Source organism: Thalassophryne amazonica, chromosome 2 (assembly GCF_902500255.1).
Source record: "Thalassophryne amazonica chromosome 2, fThaAma1.1, whole genome shotgun sequence".
NCBI lineage: Eukaryota > Metazoa > Chordata > Actinopteri > Batrachoidiformes > Batrachoididae > Thalassophryne > Thalassophryne amazonica.
Window position 1 is genome coordinate 7,343,760 of NC_047104.1, and position 21,112 is coordinate 7,364,871.

At 45.0% G+C, this 21,112-nt stretch overlaps 1 protein-coding gene across 1 annotated transcript in view; it reads right to left on the bottom strand.

Annotated features, from left to right (window-relative positions):
• Positions 1 to 12,853, bottom strand: part of LOC117522104 (semaphorin-7A) — a 32,883-nt gene extending 20,030 nt beyond the window's left edge. The window contains exon 1 of the mRNA XM_034183490.1: positions 12,724 to 12,853. Coding sequence (XP_034039381.1) covers positions 12,724 to 12,838 — 115 coding nt within the window. The 5' untranslated portion in view covers positions 12,839 to 12,853. The remainder of the gene's footprint in view (positions 1 to 12,723) is intronic.
• Between the last annotated feature and the right edge of the window lie 8,259 nt (positions 12,854 to 21,112).

Consider the following 21,112-nt stretch of genomic DNA (forward strand, 5'->3'; position numbering starts at 1 on the left):
ATGACAATCCAGCCCTTCTGTACATGTGGCAACAGGTAGATGATTCAGAAGATTATATAAGAGGTGTTCTGGAAGGCAGAATTCATGTTGTGGATCAGCTACAGGTGGTGGAATTAACCTCAATGAGCCACTTCAGTCAGTGCATGGAGAGCACGTGCGTGCTGAGCACAGAATGAAGAAACACAAACAAAACTGTGGTGCTGCCTTTATTTCTCCCTGGACTGTCCTGAAGGTACGTCCTGTTCACACCGTGCACACGTCGGTGACATTTATACTGAATTTATGAGATGAAATAAATGGTCAAAATTCCTTGAAAATGAGAATGAGTAAGTAAGTAAGTAAGTAAATTTTATTTGTATAGCACCTTTCACAGACAAGAGCCACAAGGTGCTTCACAATATAAAAAGCACAATACACCACACAATACACCACACAGTGGCCAAGACATTTAAAAACATAGCATAGCAGCCCAAAACCTAAGCAAAAGCTTGTGTAAAAAAGAAGGTCTTAAGTTGGCTTTTAAAAGTGTCAACAGAGTCCAGTGAGCGCAGAGAGCGCGGGAGACCATTCCAAAGCCAGGGAGCAACAGCCTGGAAGGATCGCTCTCCTCTGGTTGAAAAACGGGTGCGTGGAACCATCAACAAATTTTGATCCACAGACCTCAGCGCCCTGGCAGGGGCATAAGGCTGGATGAGGTCACAGATATAGGAAGGCGCCTGACTATGTAGAGCTCTAAAGGTTAAAACCAAAATTTTAAAATGATCCTGTAGGACACTGGCACCCAATGAAGCTCCTTTAAAATTGGGGAAATGTGAGCCCTCCTGTTGGCTTGTGTCAGAATTCTCGCTGCAGAGTTCTGTACCAACTGCAGTCGACGCAACTCCTTCTTGTTTAGACATGAAAACAAACTGTTACAATAGTCTAAACGTGTTGATACAAAAGCATGAATAATAAGCTCTAAATCATTTTGTGACACCATTTTCCTGAGCTTAGAGATGTTTCTTAGTTGAAAGAAGCAGTTCCTCGTCAGATGTTTACAGTGCTGTACTAAAGACATATCTTTGTCAAAGATGACACCCAAGTTTCGAAGATTTGATTTTGCAGACTGGCCCAGGTCACCCAAGTACTGTTGAATACCTGGAATATGGGCATCAGGGGCAATAACCAATGTTTCTGTTTTGTCTGCATTGAGCTGAAGAAAGTTATTCCTTAGCCATTGTTTTATTTCCACTAAACAATGGAGGAAGGAATCGAGCTTCTTAATCTCAGATGGCTTAAAGGAGCAGTAAAGCTGGATGTCATCCACATATAACTGGTAAGAAACATCAGTGAATCTTTGAATGATCTTACCTAAAGGGATCAAATACAATAAAAACAAAATGGGGCCCAAAACAGAACCTTGAGGGACTCCACATAACAGGTCCGCAGACTCTGACCTTATCTGGTTAGCAGAAACGCTAAAGCTACGCCCGGACAGATATGAGAAAAACCACAGAAGAACTGACCCCGACAGTCCGACATGATCCCTCAATCTACTCAGCAGGACCTGGTGGTCAACAGTATCAAAGGCAGAGGACAAATCCAAGAGTACTAACACAGTGCATTTCCCAGCATCAGCAGACATCATAATGTCGCTTGACACTCTCATAGAGCCGTTTCCGTAGAGTATTGTCTACGAAAACCGGACTGAAACCTGTCGTGAATGTTATTCTGATCCAGGAAGAGTGTCAGTTGGTCTGAAACCACCCTCTTGAGAATCTTAGACAGGAATGGGAGCTTAGAAATAGGTCTAAAACTACTTAGCTCCATTTGATTTAAACCTGTTTTTTTCAGTAGAGGCAACACTATGGCATGCTTGAAAGCACTGGGAAATACACCGGTGGACAGAGAAAGATTTACCATTTTAGTAACACACGGACCTATTACCTCAAATACTTTAGAGAAGAGCCTGTAGGGAAGGATGTCCAATGAGCAAGAGGAAGGTTTCATCTTGTTCACCAATGCCGAAATATCAGCAAGTGTCACAGCCCTAAATGAAGACCAAATGCTGGGGACAGGCTCAATAACAGTAGAAGTACCACACAGGGGGGGTGGGATTTTATCCTTGATCAACTTGATTTTGTCAATGAAAAAACTCAAAAAGGCATTGCTGTCAGCTTCAGAAAACACAGGAGTAACTGAAGCAGCAGGACATACAAGAGAGTTGATTGTATCAAACAATACTCTGGGATTCTTCTTATTAACAGACACCAGCTGACGTATGTAGACAGAACGGGCACTCTCTGCCAGTTTGTTATATGATGAAACTAGCTCCCTGAGATGAAGCCTGTGAACCTCAAGTTTAGAGGATTTCCACAGGCGTTCAGTCCTTCGACACAGTCTCTTAAGACTTAAGAGCTCTTTATTTATCCAAGGGCACTCATTTTTCTGTAAAGACACATTGTATTTAACAGGAGCCAACTGATCAAGAATAGTTTCACAGTGTTGGTTAAAACACTGAATTAAATTGTCCACATCAAGGAAATCAGTGAACATACAAGGATTAAACATAGAAGAAACTCTTTCTGCAGTATCAGCAGTGATGCTACGCCTCCGAGACTTAACTTCTAAGGACTTCTGATCAGAGGTGAAATGCAGGTCAAACAAAACGAGACTATGATCACTCAAGTGGACGTCATTTATAGACATGTTTAAAATGTCTAGGCCAAGCGTAAAAACTAAATCTAAAATGTGACCCTTTTGGTGAGTGGGCTCAGAAACATGTTGCACAAAATTAAAAGCTTCAGTCAATGATAAAAGCTCCATCGCAGGGCAAGATAACTTGTCATCAACATGAAGGTTAAAATCCTCAAGTATTAAAACAGATTCCAACGTTAAAATAGAGGATAAAAAGTCACTGAAATCCTTAAGAATGGCAGTAGCAGGGCCAGGAGGGCGATAAACCAACACACAGAAAAATGGATATGAAAAACCCACCTTGACCAACTGTGATTCAAAGGAGGGAAAATCCTGTGACTGTGCCCCTTTACAAACATAATCCTCTTTATAAACGATGGCAAGGCCCCCACCACGGCGACAGGGGCGGGGCTTCCCAAGGACACAGAACCCAGCAGGGCAGAGCTCATTTAAATGAAGAAATTCCTCTTCTCTCTGCCAAGTCTCCGAAAAGCACATTAAGTCCAACATTTCAGTTGATATAAGATCATTCAGGGAATATGATTTATTGGCGATTGAACGCGCGTTCAATAAACCAAGGTGCAAGGTCGAAGATGTCACATAGGCGCTGTCTGAGGCTCACAATGGGACAGGACGAAGGCAGCGGTCACGTGGACTCCAGCTGGTCCGTGCAGGTGGAGACGTAAACACAGTGCACAGTGGCGATCCACCAGGATACCAGCGCTGAGAAAAGTCCAGAACACCCGTGTCCATCCGAACAGGTGTCAATGCAGATGTGCCATCGCACACATCATAGAGAGGGATGTGGTAGAGGAAGCGAGCCCGTCCTCGGCCACCGGCACTGGCGCCCGCGCCCAAGCACGCCGCTGCACGCCTTCTCCTCACCTGGACACCGGCCCGCGAGCCTCTTCTCCTCTTGTACAAAAAGCCTCTTTTCCTCAGTCTCCTGCGGATCTTGCACGGCGCCCGCAACAGCAGCGGATATTCAGGTGAGTCGGAGCCGATAGTTAGGGGCAGAGGAAACTCTGAGAACTCTGCAGTGACGTTCAGAAGCAGAAATCACATAAAGCAGCTGAGAACTCTGAACTTTAACAGACTGTTATTTTCCAAAGATATTTATTTTAGATGACTTAATGTCCTTTTATGTTCAAGCACAAAACATGACTGAGGAGGAGAAGAAAAGAGGAAATGAACTCTAGTCAGAATGAAAATACAAGCTGCTGATTTTTGTTATTTTTCAAAGTTATTAGGCTGCAGCTCTGTGTTTCATTTATTTCAAAGTACGTTACCTCTTATTCCATCCATCCATCCATCCATTTTCTTCTGCTTATCCTAGGTCGGGTCGCGGGGGCAGCAGCTCAAGCAAGGCTGCCCAGACCTCCCGATCCACGCACACCTCCCCCAGCTCCTCCGGAGGAACCCCGAGGCGTTCCCAAGCCAGCTGAGAGACGTAGTCCCTCCAGCCTGATCTGGGTCTTCCCCGGGGCCTCCTCCTGATGGGACGTGCCTGGAACACCTCTCCAGCGAGGCGTCCAGGGGGCATCCAGAAAAGATGCCCGAGCCACCTCAGCTGGCTTCTTTCGACGTGGAGGAGCAGCGGCTTGACTCCGAGCTCCTCCCGAGTGACTGATTTCCTCACCCTATCTCTAAGGGAGCACCCAGCCACCCTGCGGAGGAAACTCATCTCGGCCGCTTGTACTTGCGATCTTGTTCTTTCGGTCATGAGCCAAATCTCATGACCATAGGTGAGGGTCGGAACGTAGATCAATCGCTAAATCGAGAGCTTTGCCCCCCTGCTCAGCTCTCTCTTCACCACAACGGTCCGATACAGTGACTGCATCACTGCAGACGCTGCACCGATCCGTCTATCGATCTCATGCTCCATCCGTCCCTCACTCATGAACAATACCCCAAGATACTTAAACTCCTCCAGCTGAGGCCAGGACACCCCACTGACCTGAAGAGGGCAAGGCATCTTTTTCCGGTTGAGAACCATGGCTTCGGATTTGGAGGTGCTGATCTTCATCCCGGACGCTTCACACTCGGCTGCAAACCGCCCCAGTGCACGCTGAAGGTCCTGGTTTGACAAAGCCAACAGGACCACATCATCCGCAAACAGCAGAGATGAGATTCTGTGGTTCCCAAACCAGACCCCCTCTACACCCTGGCTGCACCTAGAAATTCTGTCCATAAAGGTAATGAACAGAACCGGTGACAAAGGGCAGCCCTGGCGAAGGCCAACGTGCACTGGAAACAGGTTTGACTTACTACCGGCAATGCGAACCAAGCTCCTGCTGCGGTCATACAGGGACCAGATAGCCCTTAGCTAAGGACCCCGGACCCCGTACTCCCGGAACATGCCCCCACAGGGTGCCTCGAGGGACACGGTCAAACGCCTTCTCCATATCCACAAAGCACATGTGGACTGGTTGGGCGAACTCCCATGAACCCTCGAGCACCCGATGGAGGGTGTAGAGCTGGTCCAGTGTGCCGCGACCAGGACGAAAACCACACTGCTCCTCCTGAATCCAAAGTTCGACTATCGGTCAAATTCTCCTCTCCAGCACCCTGGAATAGACCTTACCGGGGAGGCTGAGGAGTGTGATCCCCCTGTCGTTGGAACACACCCTCCGGTCCCCCTTCTTAAACAGAGGGACCGCTACCCCGGTCTGCCGATCCAGGGGTACTGTCCCCGACCGCCACGTGATGTTGCAGAGACGTGTCAACCAGGACAGGCCCACAACATCCAGAGACTTAAGGTACTCAGGACAGATTTCGTCCACCCCAGGAGCCTTGAAACCAAGGAGCTTTTTGACCACCTCAGTGACTTTGATGGACGAGTCCGCCTCTGAGTCCCCAGTCTCTGCTTCCTCTTCGGAAGACGTGACGATGGGAATGAGGAGATCCTCGAAGTATTCCTTCCACCGCCCAACAACATCCCCAGTCAGGGTCAACAGGTCCCCACCCGCACTATAGACAGTGTTAGCGGAGAGCTGCTTCCGCCTCCTGAGGCTTCGGACGGTTTGCCAGAATTTCTTCGAGGCCGACCGATAATCCTCCTCCATGGCCTCTCCGAACTCCTCTCAGACCCGAGTTTTTGCCTCTGCGACCGCACAGGCTGCAGCACGCTTGGCCTGCCGATACTTGTCAGCTGCCTCCGGGGTAACATCTACCAACAAAGACAAGTAGGACTCCTTCTTCAGCTTGACGGCATCCCTTACTTCCGGCGTCCACCACCGGGTTCGGGGATTGCCGCCGCGACAGGCACCAGAGACCTTGCGACCACAGCTGCAGGCGGCCGCATCGACAATGGAGGTGGAGAACACAGTCCACTCGGACTCCATGTCTCCAACCTCCCCCGGGATCTGGGAAAAGCTCTCCCGGAGGTGGGAGTTGAAGACCTCGCTGACAGAGGGTTCCACCAGTTGTTCCCAGCAGACCCTCACGATACGTTTGGGCCAGCCAGGTCTGACCGGCTACCTCCCTTCCCAGCGGATTCAACTCCCCACCAGGTGGTGATCGGTCGACAGCTCAGCCCCTCTCTTTACCCAAGTGTCCGAGACATGTGGTCGAAGGTCAGATGATATGACTACAAAGTCGATCATTGACCTCCGGCTCAGGGTGTCCTGGTGCCACGTGCACTTATGGACACCCCTGTGCTCGAACATGGTGTTCATGATGGACAAACTGCAACTAGCACAGAAGTCCAACAACTGAACACCACTCGGGTTAAGATCGGGGAGGCCGTGCTTCCCAATCACGCCCCTCCAGGTCTCACTGTCGCCGCCCACGTGGGCGTTGAAGTCCCCCAGGAGAACAATGGAGTCCCCAGTCGGAGCACTATTGAGTACCCCTCCCAGATACTCCAAGAAGGTTGGGTACTCTGCACTGCTGCTCGGCCCATAGGCCGAGACAACAGTGAGAGACCTGTCCCCGACCCGAAGGCGTAGGGACACGACCCTCTCGTTCACCGGAGTGAACTCCAACACATGGCGACTGAGCTGGGGAGCAATAAGCAATGCTACCCCTCTCCCCGTGAGCAACGCCAGAAAAGTGGAGCATCCAGCCCCTCTCCGGGAGTTGGGTACCAGAGCCCAAGCTGTGTGTGGAGGTGAGCCCGACTATCTCTTTTCAGTACCTCTCAACCTCCCGCACAAGCTCAGGCTCCTTCCCCCCCAGCGAGGTGATGTTCCATGTCCCAAAAGCCAGAGGCTGTGAGCGAGGACCGGGCCGCCGGGCCACCCGCCCTCGACTGCCACCCAGTCCTCTCTGCACCCGACCCCCATGGCCCCCTCTGCAGGTGGTGAACCCACAGGAGGTTACCTCTTATTATTTTCAAAAATCATGAGAGTCAAATCAGTCTGAATTGTTCAGTTTTTCCTGCATGTTTGTGTATTTTTTCCTTCTTCATAAGAGTTTGGTGTTTGCATTTGTTCTACAAAGTTTGAAAAAACAATAAAATGTTAACACTTTTCTTTATAGCAGTTCTGTAATTTCAGAAATGCAACAGAAACAACCACAAATCAGATAAAGTTGGGACTATATGTAAAATGAAGATAAAAATAAAAATGTTGCACTATTCCCAGTTTCTCCACTCACACCCACAGAAGCTGAAAGTTCTTCTAGAGTTATATCTTGGTGGCTTCCCTCACTTGTCTTCTTCCAGCATGCACATTTAGTTTTTGAGAACTCCCTACCTGACAAAGATTTATCGTAAAGTACCACACTGTATTTCTGAATGATTGATATCAATGAAATCTAAGAAATATTCAGTTAATTGGAACTGTTCATGTTTTCATCCTTGTTATATGGCTGGGGGGGGGGGGCCTGGCTGCCGGTTTGTTTGTCTGTTTGTTTTCCTCCCAGGTGGCGTGCATTTGGGACTGAGTGGCTGTGTTGCTGAGGCTGTCAGGACCTCACCCTGATCACCTGCGACTCGTCAGGACTCACAGCTGAGGTGCATCTGGATGGATTGGAGCATGTTGGCATTTAAGACTGGAGTGCACAGTGTGTATTTGCCAGAGACTCGACCTTGTGACCAGACGGGTGAGATCGTCGTCTCGGGAGCCATCTCATCAGCAGCGGATGCTGAGAAACGTCCAGGTTTGATGCACAGTCTGTGAATGAGGAGGGGGTGAGGTCTCACGCTCGTCAGCACACTTCCTGAGGTACGTTGGATTTTGTGACTAACAGTTATACAGTCAGTAAATGTGGTGTCCCTCACACCTTATTGTATTGAGCTGTATGTTAGTCATGTATCAGCTTCCACTGCGGTGGAGTTTTGTGAACGGGATGTTCCATGCCTGCAGGTTGGGAAGCTGATCAGTAATCAAGCCAGGAAGTGTTTGCTGTTTGTACACCTTTAAGTGTTCTGTGTGTAGAGTGTGGACTCACATAATGGTTCCTTCTTTCACAGACTCGGTTGTTGCGGCCACCTGGGGGGTGTCGGCGGGGTCCTTGGGTCCGAAACAGCTTCTGGCTCCGGACCGTTAGCGCTGCTGGGAGCGCACCACGCCAGGCCGCACCTTTTTGTTATCACATTTTCACTGTTATGTATTAAATTCAGTTAGCCTTTGTACCGTGCTCTGCTTATTTCATACTGGGTCCTTCAAACGCTGGTCGGTTCTCCGAGCTGCGTCCGACACATAACAATCCTCTGACATTTCTGAAGAAAACTGGCTGTAAAAAGTATTAATTAATTCTTACATTTAGAATAAACTGCCATCTCAACCTTTTTTTTTCTTGGAAAATGCTGCAGGCCTTAAATGCAGGAATGGATATATATAACAAAAAATAAATAAAAATAAAGCTGTCCACATAAAACACGAAATATGTTTGTTTCATACAGTCTGCAGTTACAGAAATAGAAGACAAAGTAAATGTCAGGATCATTACGTGTCCACCACCACCACATTTTCAAAAACTATAAGACCACAGGCCATGCATTATTTATGTTTTGTGTCTTTTAGTGAAGTTTTTCTTTTTTTTGGATTAAGGCAATAAGTGCCTCCTTGTATTACCACAGATGAACTGTTTCTGTTGCCACATCTTCTGAAATAAAACTGCAAAACACTAAAGCCTAAAAACTAAAAGAAGGAAAAAAATGGGAGCGGTACAGGAGCAGGAGTCATTCTGAATGGGAGCGGGATGGGAGTGGAAGTCGTTTTACCAGGAGTGGGATGGGACAGGAGTGAAAATCTACTCCTGTGTCACCCTCTAATGCAGACGCACACTGCTCCAACAGTGGCTCCAGGTGCGTTTCGTTTAAAGCATGGAGATCAACGTTAGCTTTGGTTTCATTTTGTTCCTCTTTCGTTCCTTTTGTGCTACTTGTCCACCTTTTCTCGACAATTTATGACTTTTTTTACTTTGTTCCCTTCATTCAGGAATCGTCATATACTGTGTGACTGGGCCATTAAATGTTTTTTTTTATCTAGAGCGCCCCCGCACCCACCCCACCCCACCCCCAAGCTGCCTCTTCCTCTGTTTCTTCTCCTCTCAGGGAGTAAATATGATAACATGAAAGGCGCACAAATGCTGTGCCGTGGCAATGTAACATCATATGTCCATCAGAGACAAAATGCAGGAGGTTGAAGGGGGACATACCTGTGCCAAATCAATGTGGAGATCCACCTCTGTGGATCTGCTGCAGACACCCCGAGTGGAAAAAACAAGGGAACAACTGAAATGACTTACAATGTTATTGCCAAATAAATCAAATCAGATGATGCGCTTCTGGACATCACCGCGTCATAGCTGTTCAAGCTATCACTGTGAGCAGATCTCAGAACCAACATGACCCTTAATTGGAGTAAACGGGTGTAGAAAATGGATGGATTATGTACTGGACAGGGGAAATTGAACACTAGATCAAGCACAAACATCATTCTAGGCACTCACCGATAACAAAATAAGAATTTTGTTATTTATTCTATTGTGTTTTCTCCTTACTGGGTTCAGTTTGAGGAATTTCCACAGTCTATTTACATGGATAATAGCAGGACAATAAGAGCTGAAAATGTGCTCCATAGCACTCTTGACCTCAGACTGGTGGTTCATCTTTCAGCAGGACAATGACAAACCCAAAGGAGTGGATTCAGGACAACTCTGTGAACGTCCTTGAGTGGCCCAGCCAGAGCCCAGACCTGAATCTGATTGAACATCTCTGGAGAGATCTGAAAATGGCTGTGCACCGACGCTCCTCATCCAACCTGATGGAGCGTAAGAGGTGCTGCAAAGAGGAATGGACCAAACTGCCCAAAGATAGGTGCACCAAGTTTGTGGCATTATATTCAAGAAGACTTTAGGGCCCTGTCCCAGTAGCGTTTAGGAGGATTTGCGGATGGAATGCGCACAAAAGTGGCCCACATCCGCCAAACAACCGCAATAACCATGTAACATTCCTGTATGAGTCGGCCGCCATCCGAACACGTCCGTGATCATCCGCAGAGGCACGCATGTCCGCAGCCAGGATTTTTGAGTGGCTCAAAAATCCTGGCTGCAGATGAGATCCGCATCACTGCCTGAACACATACTGAAGACATACGCAGGACATACACAACCAACGCGCCGCATATCCCCTGTCATCCGCTGATATCCGCAACCGATGGGTTGGCGCGGCTTGGCGGCGGACCGGGACAGCGTGCAAAACAGATATGACGTGTGCCCAGCACGGCCACATCACGGTCGCAAATGGTATGTCGTGCATGCAGACAGAGTGGGCACGGATGAAGCGAGTGCATCACGGCCGCTGTGCCCCTCATGGGGGCGCCTCCGTGGTCGCCTTCGCTTCTGTTCCCTGTTATATCCGCTTTTCTTCCTCATGTATTCGCTGATCCACCCCGGGACATTTGTCATTTCCGCCCACCTTTGTTGCGGATGCTCAGCTTTTGTCTCCTCATTTCATGCGCAAATCCTCCTAAACGCTGGTGGGACAGGGTTGCACTTGCTGCCAAATGTGCATCAACAATAGAGCAATGTGATTTCTTAGTTTTCTATTTTTAATAAATTTGTGAAAATAAAAAACAATACAAAGTTTTTATGTTGTCATTATGGGCTGTTCTGAGTAGAATTTTGAGGGGAAAAAAAAAAAATTTCCTCCAGTTTGTAATAAGGCTGCAACATAACACAATGTGGAAAAAGTGCTGTGAATACTTTCCAGATGCACCATAAAATGACAATTGCCCAAACAGAAAAAAAATCCTAAAACATGATAAAATAAAAATACAGCTATGATATTGACTACAGAACAAAGGTGTCCAGTTTTATGTGTTCAGTCTCCTCTCTTATTGCACGCACGCACGCACGCACACAGGCAATAAAAACCACCACAGTAACTTAAAAATCACGAGGGATCCTCTAGAAAGTCACAACACCAGGGGTGGTCCTGGAGGCGGGCCGGCCAGGCAGCCGCCCGGGGCGGCATCGCAGAGGGGGGCGGCACGTCCGTGCGAAAAAAAAAAAACAGTCAAAAAAATCTGTCTGAGGCTGAATCCCTTTTTGATTGACAGCGAAATGAGCGAATCAGCGATCTTTTGGTGTAAACATCCGTGGGAGCATTTTCATTCTTTTCTGAGTTGAACCGGAGGTTTTCCTAATCCTCTTAACGGCATTTTCTTTGTTAAAAACGACTCGTGACAAATCGAGCTTCTATTTCTGGTGGGGGGTTTTTTTGTAGCTACTTGTGTTTGGAGACTGACTTCTATCACAGTTTCTGTCCCTACCGAGCAGCGGGTGCTGCTGAGCTCCTCCACCGTCACAAAGCGCTCACAGGCGGACAAACTTCACACGAGCCTCGCGCCAGTCCCAGCTAGCGAGCTAGCTAGGTAGCAAGCTGCACATAATGGCAGACAATTTGAATGTTGTGGACCGGATTTTGGCGAAGCCATTTGATAGTCTTCCTTACGAAGAAGCCGTGGCTGCTGTCATGGCTTCAGCTCTCAATGGTTTGCAGGCCAAAGTTAAAGCAACAGCCCCCAGGTCAATGTTTGTGCATTGCTATGCACACAGACTGAATCTGGTTCTGTCTCAGGGGGCTAAATGCTTATCTGAGTACAGAATATTTTTTGCATCACTCTCTGGGTTTGCCACATTTTTCTCAAAATCCACAAAGAGGATGTCTTTTCTTGAGTCTGCAGGCTGCTCAAGGTTGCCCAGAAATGCTGCTACTGGATGGAATTTCACATCACGGATAGTGAGCACTGTGGCAAACAATTATGATGCCCTCCTGCAAACTTTTGAGATGATCATTGCAGATAAGTCCATGGATGATGACACATTAGACTGTGCCAATTTCTTTGTGTTTGTTATTGCAGTAGTCATTAAAACTGGAAATTTGTTCTTGAAAATAGCTGTTGTGAGTTAATTTGTGGGATTGTGGGTGTTCTGGACGAAGTTAGTGTTTTCATGGGTGGTGGGGTGGAGGTGGTGGCCACGTTAGTGTGCGCGGGGGGGCACGCAGGGGGTTTCGCCCGGGGAGTAAATCACTCTAGGACCGCCACTGCACAACACTGTCTTATTTCTATAACTGTCTTATTTCTGTAAGTGACTTATTCCACAATGAACCCATACAAGTCCACTCATGGGAAAAGAAGAACAAGAAAAACACACCTTATAAAATAAAAACAGCCTTGTAGGAAACCATTGCTTCAATAAAACAGATTACAGTTCCATTATACACCAGATACGACACAAAAAGAACATGACACCTAAAAATTAAATTCAGAACTCTTTCTCTCTCTCACTCACTCACACACACACACACACACACCTATATATATATATATATATATATATATATATAGGTGTGTGTGATAAATATGTAATAAATGAAAGATTTATTTATTTCAACATTTATAAGTCGAAGTCTCTTCTGTTCATTATTTGTCTGGTTCTCAAATGCCTTCGTCATTTCCGCTTTGTTCATCAATTTACACAGAAACTGGTTCTTCTGTTTCACACACGTTAAAGTCAATTTATTAACAAAGAAAAAAGTCAACCTGCGTGTAAAAACGGAGATTTCACGTTAAACAAGTGATTATTTCCTACCAGTGTTTGTCAGAATCATCCTCGGAACCTGCGCCGTGTTGGTTTCTGTCACCGGAATGAAACGGAACACGAATAAAAGAGATAAAAGACTCATCTTTCTGTCTGCAGACGACATAAAGCGACTAACAGGTGCGCAACGCGCGCGCGCGCCTCTGTCCAGCTGTCGTCCCGCAGGGGGCGGAGTCTCGGAGTCTGAAAAGTTTCTGTGCGCAGTCAGAATTGTTGGACTTTGGGATAGTTTAACTTAAAGTACTGCTTCAGTGTAACTGGAAACACAAGATTAAAAATGAGAACAAAATCTCCCTTTAACAAAGACTCAGATCACCAATGTGATGTTTCGTGTCCAAAACACTTTGTATTAATTCTTGCAGTAATTTTCATGCAAAGAAAACTTTATGTTTTGCTGATTTTTCTCACACAAAAATGTGCTCGTTACACTGTGTATGCCATGTTATGTTGCATATGTGACACTTCCAGTGTATATGGATTTTTTTTCTATATTTTGATTTTTCTATATAGTGAGAAGCCTTCACTGATTTCCTTGTACGTAATGATAATCACAATAAAAATCTTTTTGTTTCTGACTCTTTGCAAAAGTTTGAACATACCCGAAAGCCTTTTTAATTTTTTTAATTTTTATGTTTTATTTATTTTAGCAGTCTCAAATGAGAGCCAACACACAACCTCCAACTTCCTCTGCTGGTTAGTGGAGGAGGTCAGAACGCAGTGAAGTAATAGAGTGTGTGTGTGTGTGTGTGTGTGTGTGTGTGTGTGTGTGTGTGTGTGTGTGTGTGTGTGTGTGTGTGTGTGTGTGTGTGTGTGTGTGTGTGTGTGTGTGTGTGTGTGAGAGAGAGAGAGAGCGATGCACCAACGTAATGTGACCACTAGAGGGAGATCTTCGACTGACAAAAATATTTTTATGAAAGCAAACTATATTGGCCCTTTCTCTGCAGCCCTGTGGTTATTATTACTGTTGTAGTTGTTATTATTATTATTGTTGTAGTTATTAATATTATTATTATTATTGTTGCTGCTGCTGCATGTTTTAATTTTTTAAATGAATTTTAGGATTATTCATTCATTCATTTGTTTTCGATACGTGCTTACTCCAATCAAGGGTCACAGCTCGGGGTGGGGTGGGGGTGGCGAGGTGAGGGTGGGGGGCACTGAAGCCTATCCCAGCAGTCACAGGGCCAGAGGGGAGGTCCACCCTGGACAGGACGTCAGTCTATCACAGGACAATTTTATGACTAGTTTACGACCATTTGCCTACTTTCCAGAGTTTTGATTATTTGTGCCATAGGTCATAGAATTTCAGGTGTATTATTGTCTTGTTTGAAGGTTAGCTCAGGTGTGTACGTCTGTATAACAACACCTTCCTGATCACATTTTATCAAGGATTCATACCGTTACAAAATGAACTGCAGAACCTTTCACCTGCCAAAAAAATAAATAAATAAATAAAAAGGTTGAAAAGTACAACTATTTCCCGTTCCAGTTCTCTGTGTTTCCCCCTCTCAATCCTCTGCTAAAGGGAAGAAATGCTCAGGTGATAACTGGAAGAAAGGGTCATGTTTTCTTCGGGAACTGTAGGTGGTTCCCCCCAGCCTCCAGAAAATGGAATCATGTACTGCACAGTGGCACCAAAGGTCCAAATGTAAGGGGGAACATGGGTGGAGAGCTAGAACATCCTTTTTGTCAGCAAAGACGACCGCCTTCTACTTCTACTGCTGTCAAGGGAGCTTGAAAAGCTTTGTATTGCAAGTAGCACTCGTCTTCGAAGTCCACAGACTGTGAAGAGGCCAGATCCCCAGGGATACATAGACCTTTGGTCTTGTTGTTATAGTGGCCAACATACCAAAGGAGTGACAGTTGGTGCGGTACAAGGATACCGTACTGATACTGATGCTGATACTTTTGATGGTATCAGGTATCAGCCATGTTAATGACAGCACTATGGCACCTCGACATAGACATTCTGTCTGCTGTCTCAGTCTAAGCTCCAAACATGTTGAGTGATATCTCAGCTGCTCCCAAGGTGACACTCCTCTGGTCATGGATAACGTCAACTTCTGACGTTGACATGGTGGGTTATGAGAACAGTTATCTGTGCCTGTGGATCTGGTAACTGTGGTGAAAATGGCTCAGTGCTTGTCATCTCTTTAAGTTGAGGGCTTTGAGTTTCTGGATCGTGGTTCCTATGCTGGATATTGTACATGAATACTGCTGATGTAGCTAAAGAGATTAATCATGTTCTCTTGGAAGACGCTGAAGAATCCTGCAGCCCTGCAGGATCTATAGAAGTGACCAATGCGTGAACTCTGACCACAGATGTCTTTGTCGCTTCTCTAACAGTTTAGTTGTTGTCCAGACTGCCGTCTGCTCGGGGTCACAAACTTAATCTGCATATGTAGATTTCAATATGGATACGAGATGATTTTATGCGAATGCTGAGCGACACAACATGCCAACTGCCGGTCCGAGTGAAAGCAGCAAGATGTCAGCTAGTTGCTTGCTCTAACAAAATAATCCAAGAGGAATATGCTTCAAAACAGTTTTATTGATATAAAAATGCAATGTGCGTGCCATTTTGACCTCATATTTTGTAAAGGATAGCAAGAAATAAATACTTTGAAACCTAGAAACACTGTGTTTGTAACCAAATAACCCCTCTGAAGTGATTTATCTGATTTAGATAACCTACAGAGATGTTAGCTTGCTAACTAGAGATAAAGGATTGTTTCCATGAAAGACTTTGGACTGTAACAAGTACAGCAAATTTGGGTCCATTAAGGAGTCGAGTCATTAACCACCCTGCACAATAATGTCAAGCAACCACGAGCTGGCCACGCCCCCCAGCAACACTTTATGATGACATCATAAAGCAAGCCTGGTTTTTAGTTTATTGGCATAAGTAATGGAGTGCGGTTGTTGTTACAGTATAGATTTCACTGTTTTTCACACACCTGGTCATACGCCTGGATATTGGGTTACTACAAAAGGGGCGTAATGTGACCCCTTTAGTCTAATATCCTAAATGCCTTTGAAGTGTAAACATACTTGTTTCAGTCTCATTATTGTCATAAAATCAGGTATATGAAAGTAATATATATGCAGTCTTTGTGTTTATTGGATGATCTATGTACAGTAGTAATAGTAGTGCTATGTGACTAAAAAGATTAATCCAGGTTTTGAGTATATTTCTTATTGTTACATGGGAAACATATATATACATGAGGAACATATATATACATATATATACATATACATATATACATGTATAACCACAGTTTTTCATGATTTCTTCACATCTGCGAGGCATTAATTTTGTTGGTTTGGAACCAAGATTTTGCTGATTTACTAGTGTGCTTGGGGTCATTGTCTTGTTGAAACACCCATTTCAAGGGCATGTCCTCTTCAGCATAAGGCAACATGACCTCTTCAAGTATTTTGACATATCCAAACTAATCCATGATACCTGGTATGCGATATATAGGCCCAACACCATAGTAGGAGAAACATGCCCATATCATGATGCTTGCACCACCATGCTTCACTGTCATCACTGAACTGTGGCTTGAATTCAGAGTTTGGGGGTCGTCTCACAAACTGTCTGTGGCCCTTGGACCCAAAAAGAACAATTTTTCTCTCATCAGTCCACAAAATATTCCTCCATTTCTCTTTAGGCCAGTTGATGTGTTCTTTGGCAAATTGTAACCTCTTCTGCACATGTCTTTTATTTAACAGAGGGACTTTGTGGGGGATTCTTGCAAATAAATTAGCTTCACACAGGCATCTTCTAACTGTCACAGCACTTACAAGTAACTCCAGACTGTCTTTGATCATCCTGGAGCTGATCAATGGGTGAGCCTTTGCCATTCTGATTATTCTTCTATCCATTTTGATGGTTGTTTTGTCCCAAATAAATCCTTAGGTAAAGATATGGATCAGATCAGGACCCTCCTCCGGATCATACTTTAAATGGATTTCTGCTGTTCTTTTTCTGTTTCATACTGTGAATCCTCATGTTTAATTGTTTTTAATTAGTTTTCTGAGTGAATGTCGCCTTTATTCCACTTGGTCTTTCCCCTTCTGTCTTCTAGAGTCTTTGATCAGATATTCCATCTGCTCGCAGTCTGATGTTTCTGGGTCAACAGCAGAAAATGTCACAGTTTTCCTACATCGACACCAACAGGAGATTTTTGGTGTTCTTATCTTTTTATTGAACACTTTTGGAGCTGGAACACATCCCTGAGGAACACCAAAATTTGTTGGGAAATACAATTATGTGAAAGCAAAGTCAGGCTGCTGAAAATGCTGAACTTGTAGAGACACTCACATGTCTTGGCATCGTTCACGTGAGACAAAATCAGAGATATAATTTCACATATCTCTGATTTTGTCTCACTTGAACACTGGTCAACACAGTTTTTCTTGAATAGAGTTTTCAACAGATTTTGAGTAATCTGAATCTGGTGTTAGTTTTTGGCAATCACATCACATTTTTGAGATATGAAAACACCTTCGGTGCCATAAAGGATACTGCAGCTCTTGTTCACATTTCGCAAACCTGGTTTAAAACTATCCTTTTGAAGCTGCTTTTGTGCGATTAGTGGCGTTAAACTCATGAGTGAATGAGCAACTTTTGCGTAACAATGCAGAACATGGAGATTGCAAAACAACGTGATGTGAGCAGTTTGTCTCTCTCCATGTCAGCCTGTCCTCTGCTACTACTTCTTCTTCCACACTAACCTGCATGTCCTTCATCACCACACCCACAGACCTCCTCTCTTCTCCTCCTGTCTGGCAGCATCATCCTCAGCATCCTTCTCCAGGTATATCCTGCAGCCCTAAGATTATGAAGGCAAATTTATATATATATATATATATATATATATATATATATATATATATATATATATATATATATATATATATATATATAATAAATTAGTGCAGCAGAGAAAGACTTGCATAATGTGGAAAATAGTGTGCAGTGGGATAACTGTGCAACTGGAAGCCAGTAAAAATGATATTTGAAAAAGCAGCATATCAATAAACAGTGTAACTGTGTTGTAGTTTATGTTATGTGCAATTGTAAACATGGACCAAGTTATATGCAGATATATGAACAGTTAAAAAACACTACATCAAAAGGAAATGATATTGCACGTGACATTTCATGGCCCAAAAAACCCAATCTGGTGTTTGCAATTCAAAATCTCCTGTGTGCACCATAATTTGGTATAACTGTATGTGCATACGCAACAAATTTCACTGAAAATTATGTAGAAAATGTGGCACCTCTAAATGATTTTATGAAGCCATTTATTGTCTAATATTGTGATTTTTTTTGTTGTAAATTGTGTATATTTGTCAGAGATGTGCAGACGTCATTTTCCTGCAAAGAGGAAAAATATGGAAATTGAAGAGCTCGGTGCTGTGTGATCAGTGTGAGGTTTTGGCAGAACCTCGGTACGTCTGAGGAGGGGAGGACTTCATGACAAATCCTCCCCTAATCAGCTCCTGTGGGACAGCGTCTGTGCGTCTGCTCAGATATCTGCATGTGAGTGCATAAAACGTCTTAGTATTCTTGAGCTTCTCAAATTTGCACTCTCTCTGTGTGTGTGTGTGTGTGTGTGTGTGTGTGTGTGTGTGTGTGTGTGTGTGTGTGTGTGTGTGTGTGTGTGTGTGTGTGTGTGTGTGTGTGTGTGTGTGTGTGTGTGTGTGTGTGTGTTTAATGATGTGTGAGTGGGTTTGAGTCCCACCAAACGCAACATGGCTGTTAAATAATTTATGACAAATTCAGCTGTAAGTTTAATGAGATCCTCAATCTCATCTCTTTGGGCGCCTCCTTTCTGCAGTCATGTGACAATATAAAAATCTGCTGTCTGTTTCCTGTCGAGTCCCGACATTAAGAACACTGGTGTCAAAAGTCAAAATTTTGGGAAGAATTCTCCCCGCATTCCCAGCCTGTATCCTCCACCGATCACAAGAATCCTGAACATCAACCACACGACAACACGTAAACACAAGTCAGACTGCCGTTGGGCTGCGTGTGGTTTATGGCTGCAGGGGGCGTCTTTGCTCTTACCCACGGTCAGGACATTATGGGTGTTCAGGTGCCCTACGTCTGGAGGTTTTTGGACACAGACTTTGGATGCCACCCCATGCTCCTGGGCAGTACCTCACCTTGTGGCATGGGGTCTGGATGGGTTTTGAGACTGCTCCTTGAGACTGTACAGTCTGTTAATTAGGACTAGTCTGCTCCTGAGTGTAGGGTGACTGGTCACACATCTTCCTGATGTGACTGGTCTGTGTTCCCTTGAATCAGTCCTTTCCTCCTGGTGGAGTGAGGTTTCTGACCTCTCTCTGTGAGTGCCCTCTCCACATGTGTGTCCTCTCTTTCTCTCTGCAGCCTCTCAAATTTGTGATGCCAAGATTTCAACAGTTAATTCAACAAATAATTCAACCTATTCATTTATCTATATAGCGAGATGGACGGCTACATTGCTGTTTATGTACAGATATATCACAATGTCTATATCTCTCAATATATCCAATCAATCAATATGTAAATCAGGAAGTGCAAGAGATTAGTAAGGATGAACTGAGGGCAGCTATGAAAAGGATGAAGAGTAGAAAGGTAGTTGGACCAGATGACATTCCAGTGGAGGCATGAAAATGTCTTGGAGAGATGGGAGTGGAGTTTCTATTGTTTAATAAAATCTTGGAAAGTGAGAAGATGCTTGAGGAGTGGAGATGAAGTGTGCTGGTTCCTATTTTTAAGAACAAGGGTGATGTGCAGTGCTGCAGTAACTACAGAGGCTTCAAGCTGATCAGCCACAGCATGAAGTTATGGAAAAGCGTAGTAGAAGCTAGGCTAAGAAAACAGGTGATCTGAGAGCAGCAATATTATTTCATGCTGAGAAAGAGCACTACAGATGCAGTGTTTGCTCTGAGAATACTGATGAAGAATTATAGAGAAAGCCAGAAGGAGTTACATGGTGTGTTTGTGGATTTAGAGAAAGTTTATGACAAGGTACAAAGAGAAGACTTGTGGTATTGTATGAGGAAGTCTGGAATGGCAAAGAAGTATGTGAGGGTAGTGCAGGACATGTACAAGAACAGTGTGACAGTGGTGAGATACACACAGTAGGAATGACCAGCTCAGTCTCACATTTCTTTTGGTGCTCCCATCACGAAATTAGTCAAATTTTTGTGACGGGGCTTTTTATTAACTCACTATTACTAACCCTCCTTCTACCCCCAACCCTAACCATAACCACCCGACCCCCCCCCCCCCCCCCCCCCACACACACACCTGCTTCACTTAAATTTCGCGCAGCCATCACGGAATGAATTAGAATGAATTCGTGCTGCTGTGATGAAAATGAGGTGCTTTTCATCACAATATCACGAACCAATATATTAATGTATATTTCATGCTGCTGAATCACGACATGCCATGAGACCAGGTTGGAATGACAGACTCATTCAAAGTGGAAGTGGGATTACACCAAGGATCATCTCTGAGACCTTTCTTGTTCGCAATGTTAATGGACAAGTTGACTGAGATCAGACAGGAGTCTCTATGCACTATGATGTTTGCAGATGATGCTATGATCTGTAGTGAGAGTAGAGAGCAGGTTGAGTCTAGCCTGGAAATGTGGAGATATGCTCTGGAGAGCAGGGGAATGAAAGTCATTTGGAGCAAGACTGAGTCCATGTGTGTGAATGAGAGGGAGCATGGTGGAATAGTGCAGTTACAAGGAGTAGAAGTGGTGAAAGTAGATGAGTTTAAATACTTGGCGTCAACTGTCCAAAATAATGGAGAGTGTGGTAGAGAGGTGAAGAAGAGAGTGCAGGCAGGGTGGAGTGGGTGGAGAAAGGTGGCAGGAGTGATTTGTGACTAAAGAATAACAGCAAGAGTGAAGGAGAAAGTCTACAAGACAGTTGTGAGACCAGCAATGTTGGTCAGCTTAGAGACGGTGGAACTAACAAAAAGGCAGGCGGGACACCCGGAGATGTTGAGATTCTCTTTGGGAGTGACGAGGATGGACAGGATTGGGAATGAACATATCAGAGGGACAGCTCAGGTGGGACGGTTTGGAGACAAAGTCAGAGAGGTGAGATTGAGATGGTTTGGACATGTGCAGAGGAGGGACCCAGGGTATATAGAGAGAAGGATGCTGAGGATGGAGCCACCATGCAGGAGGAGAAGAGGGAGGACAAAGAGGAGGTTTATGGATGTGCTGAGGGAGGACATGCAGGTGGTTGGTGTGACAGAGGAAGATACAGAGGATAGGGTGAGATGTAAACGATTGATCTGCTATGGCGCCCCCTAATGGGAGCAGCCAAAAGAAGAAGAAGAAGAAGAAGAAGGCTG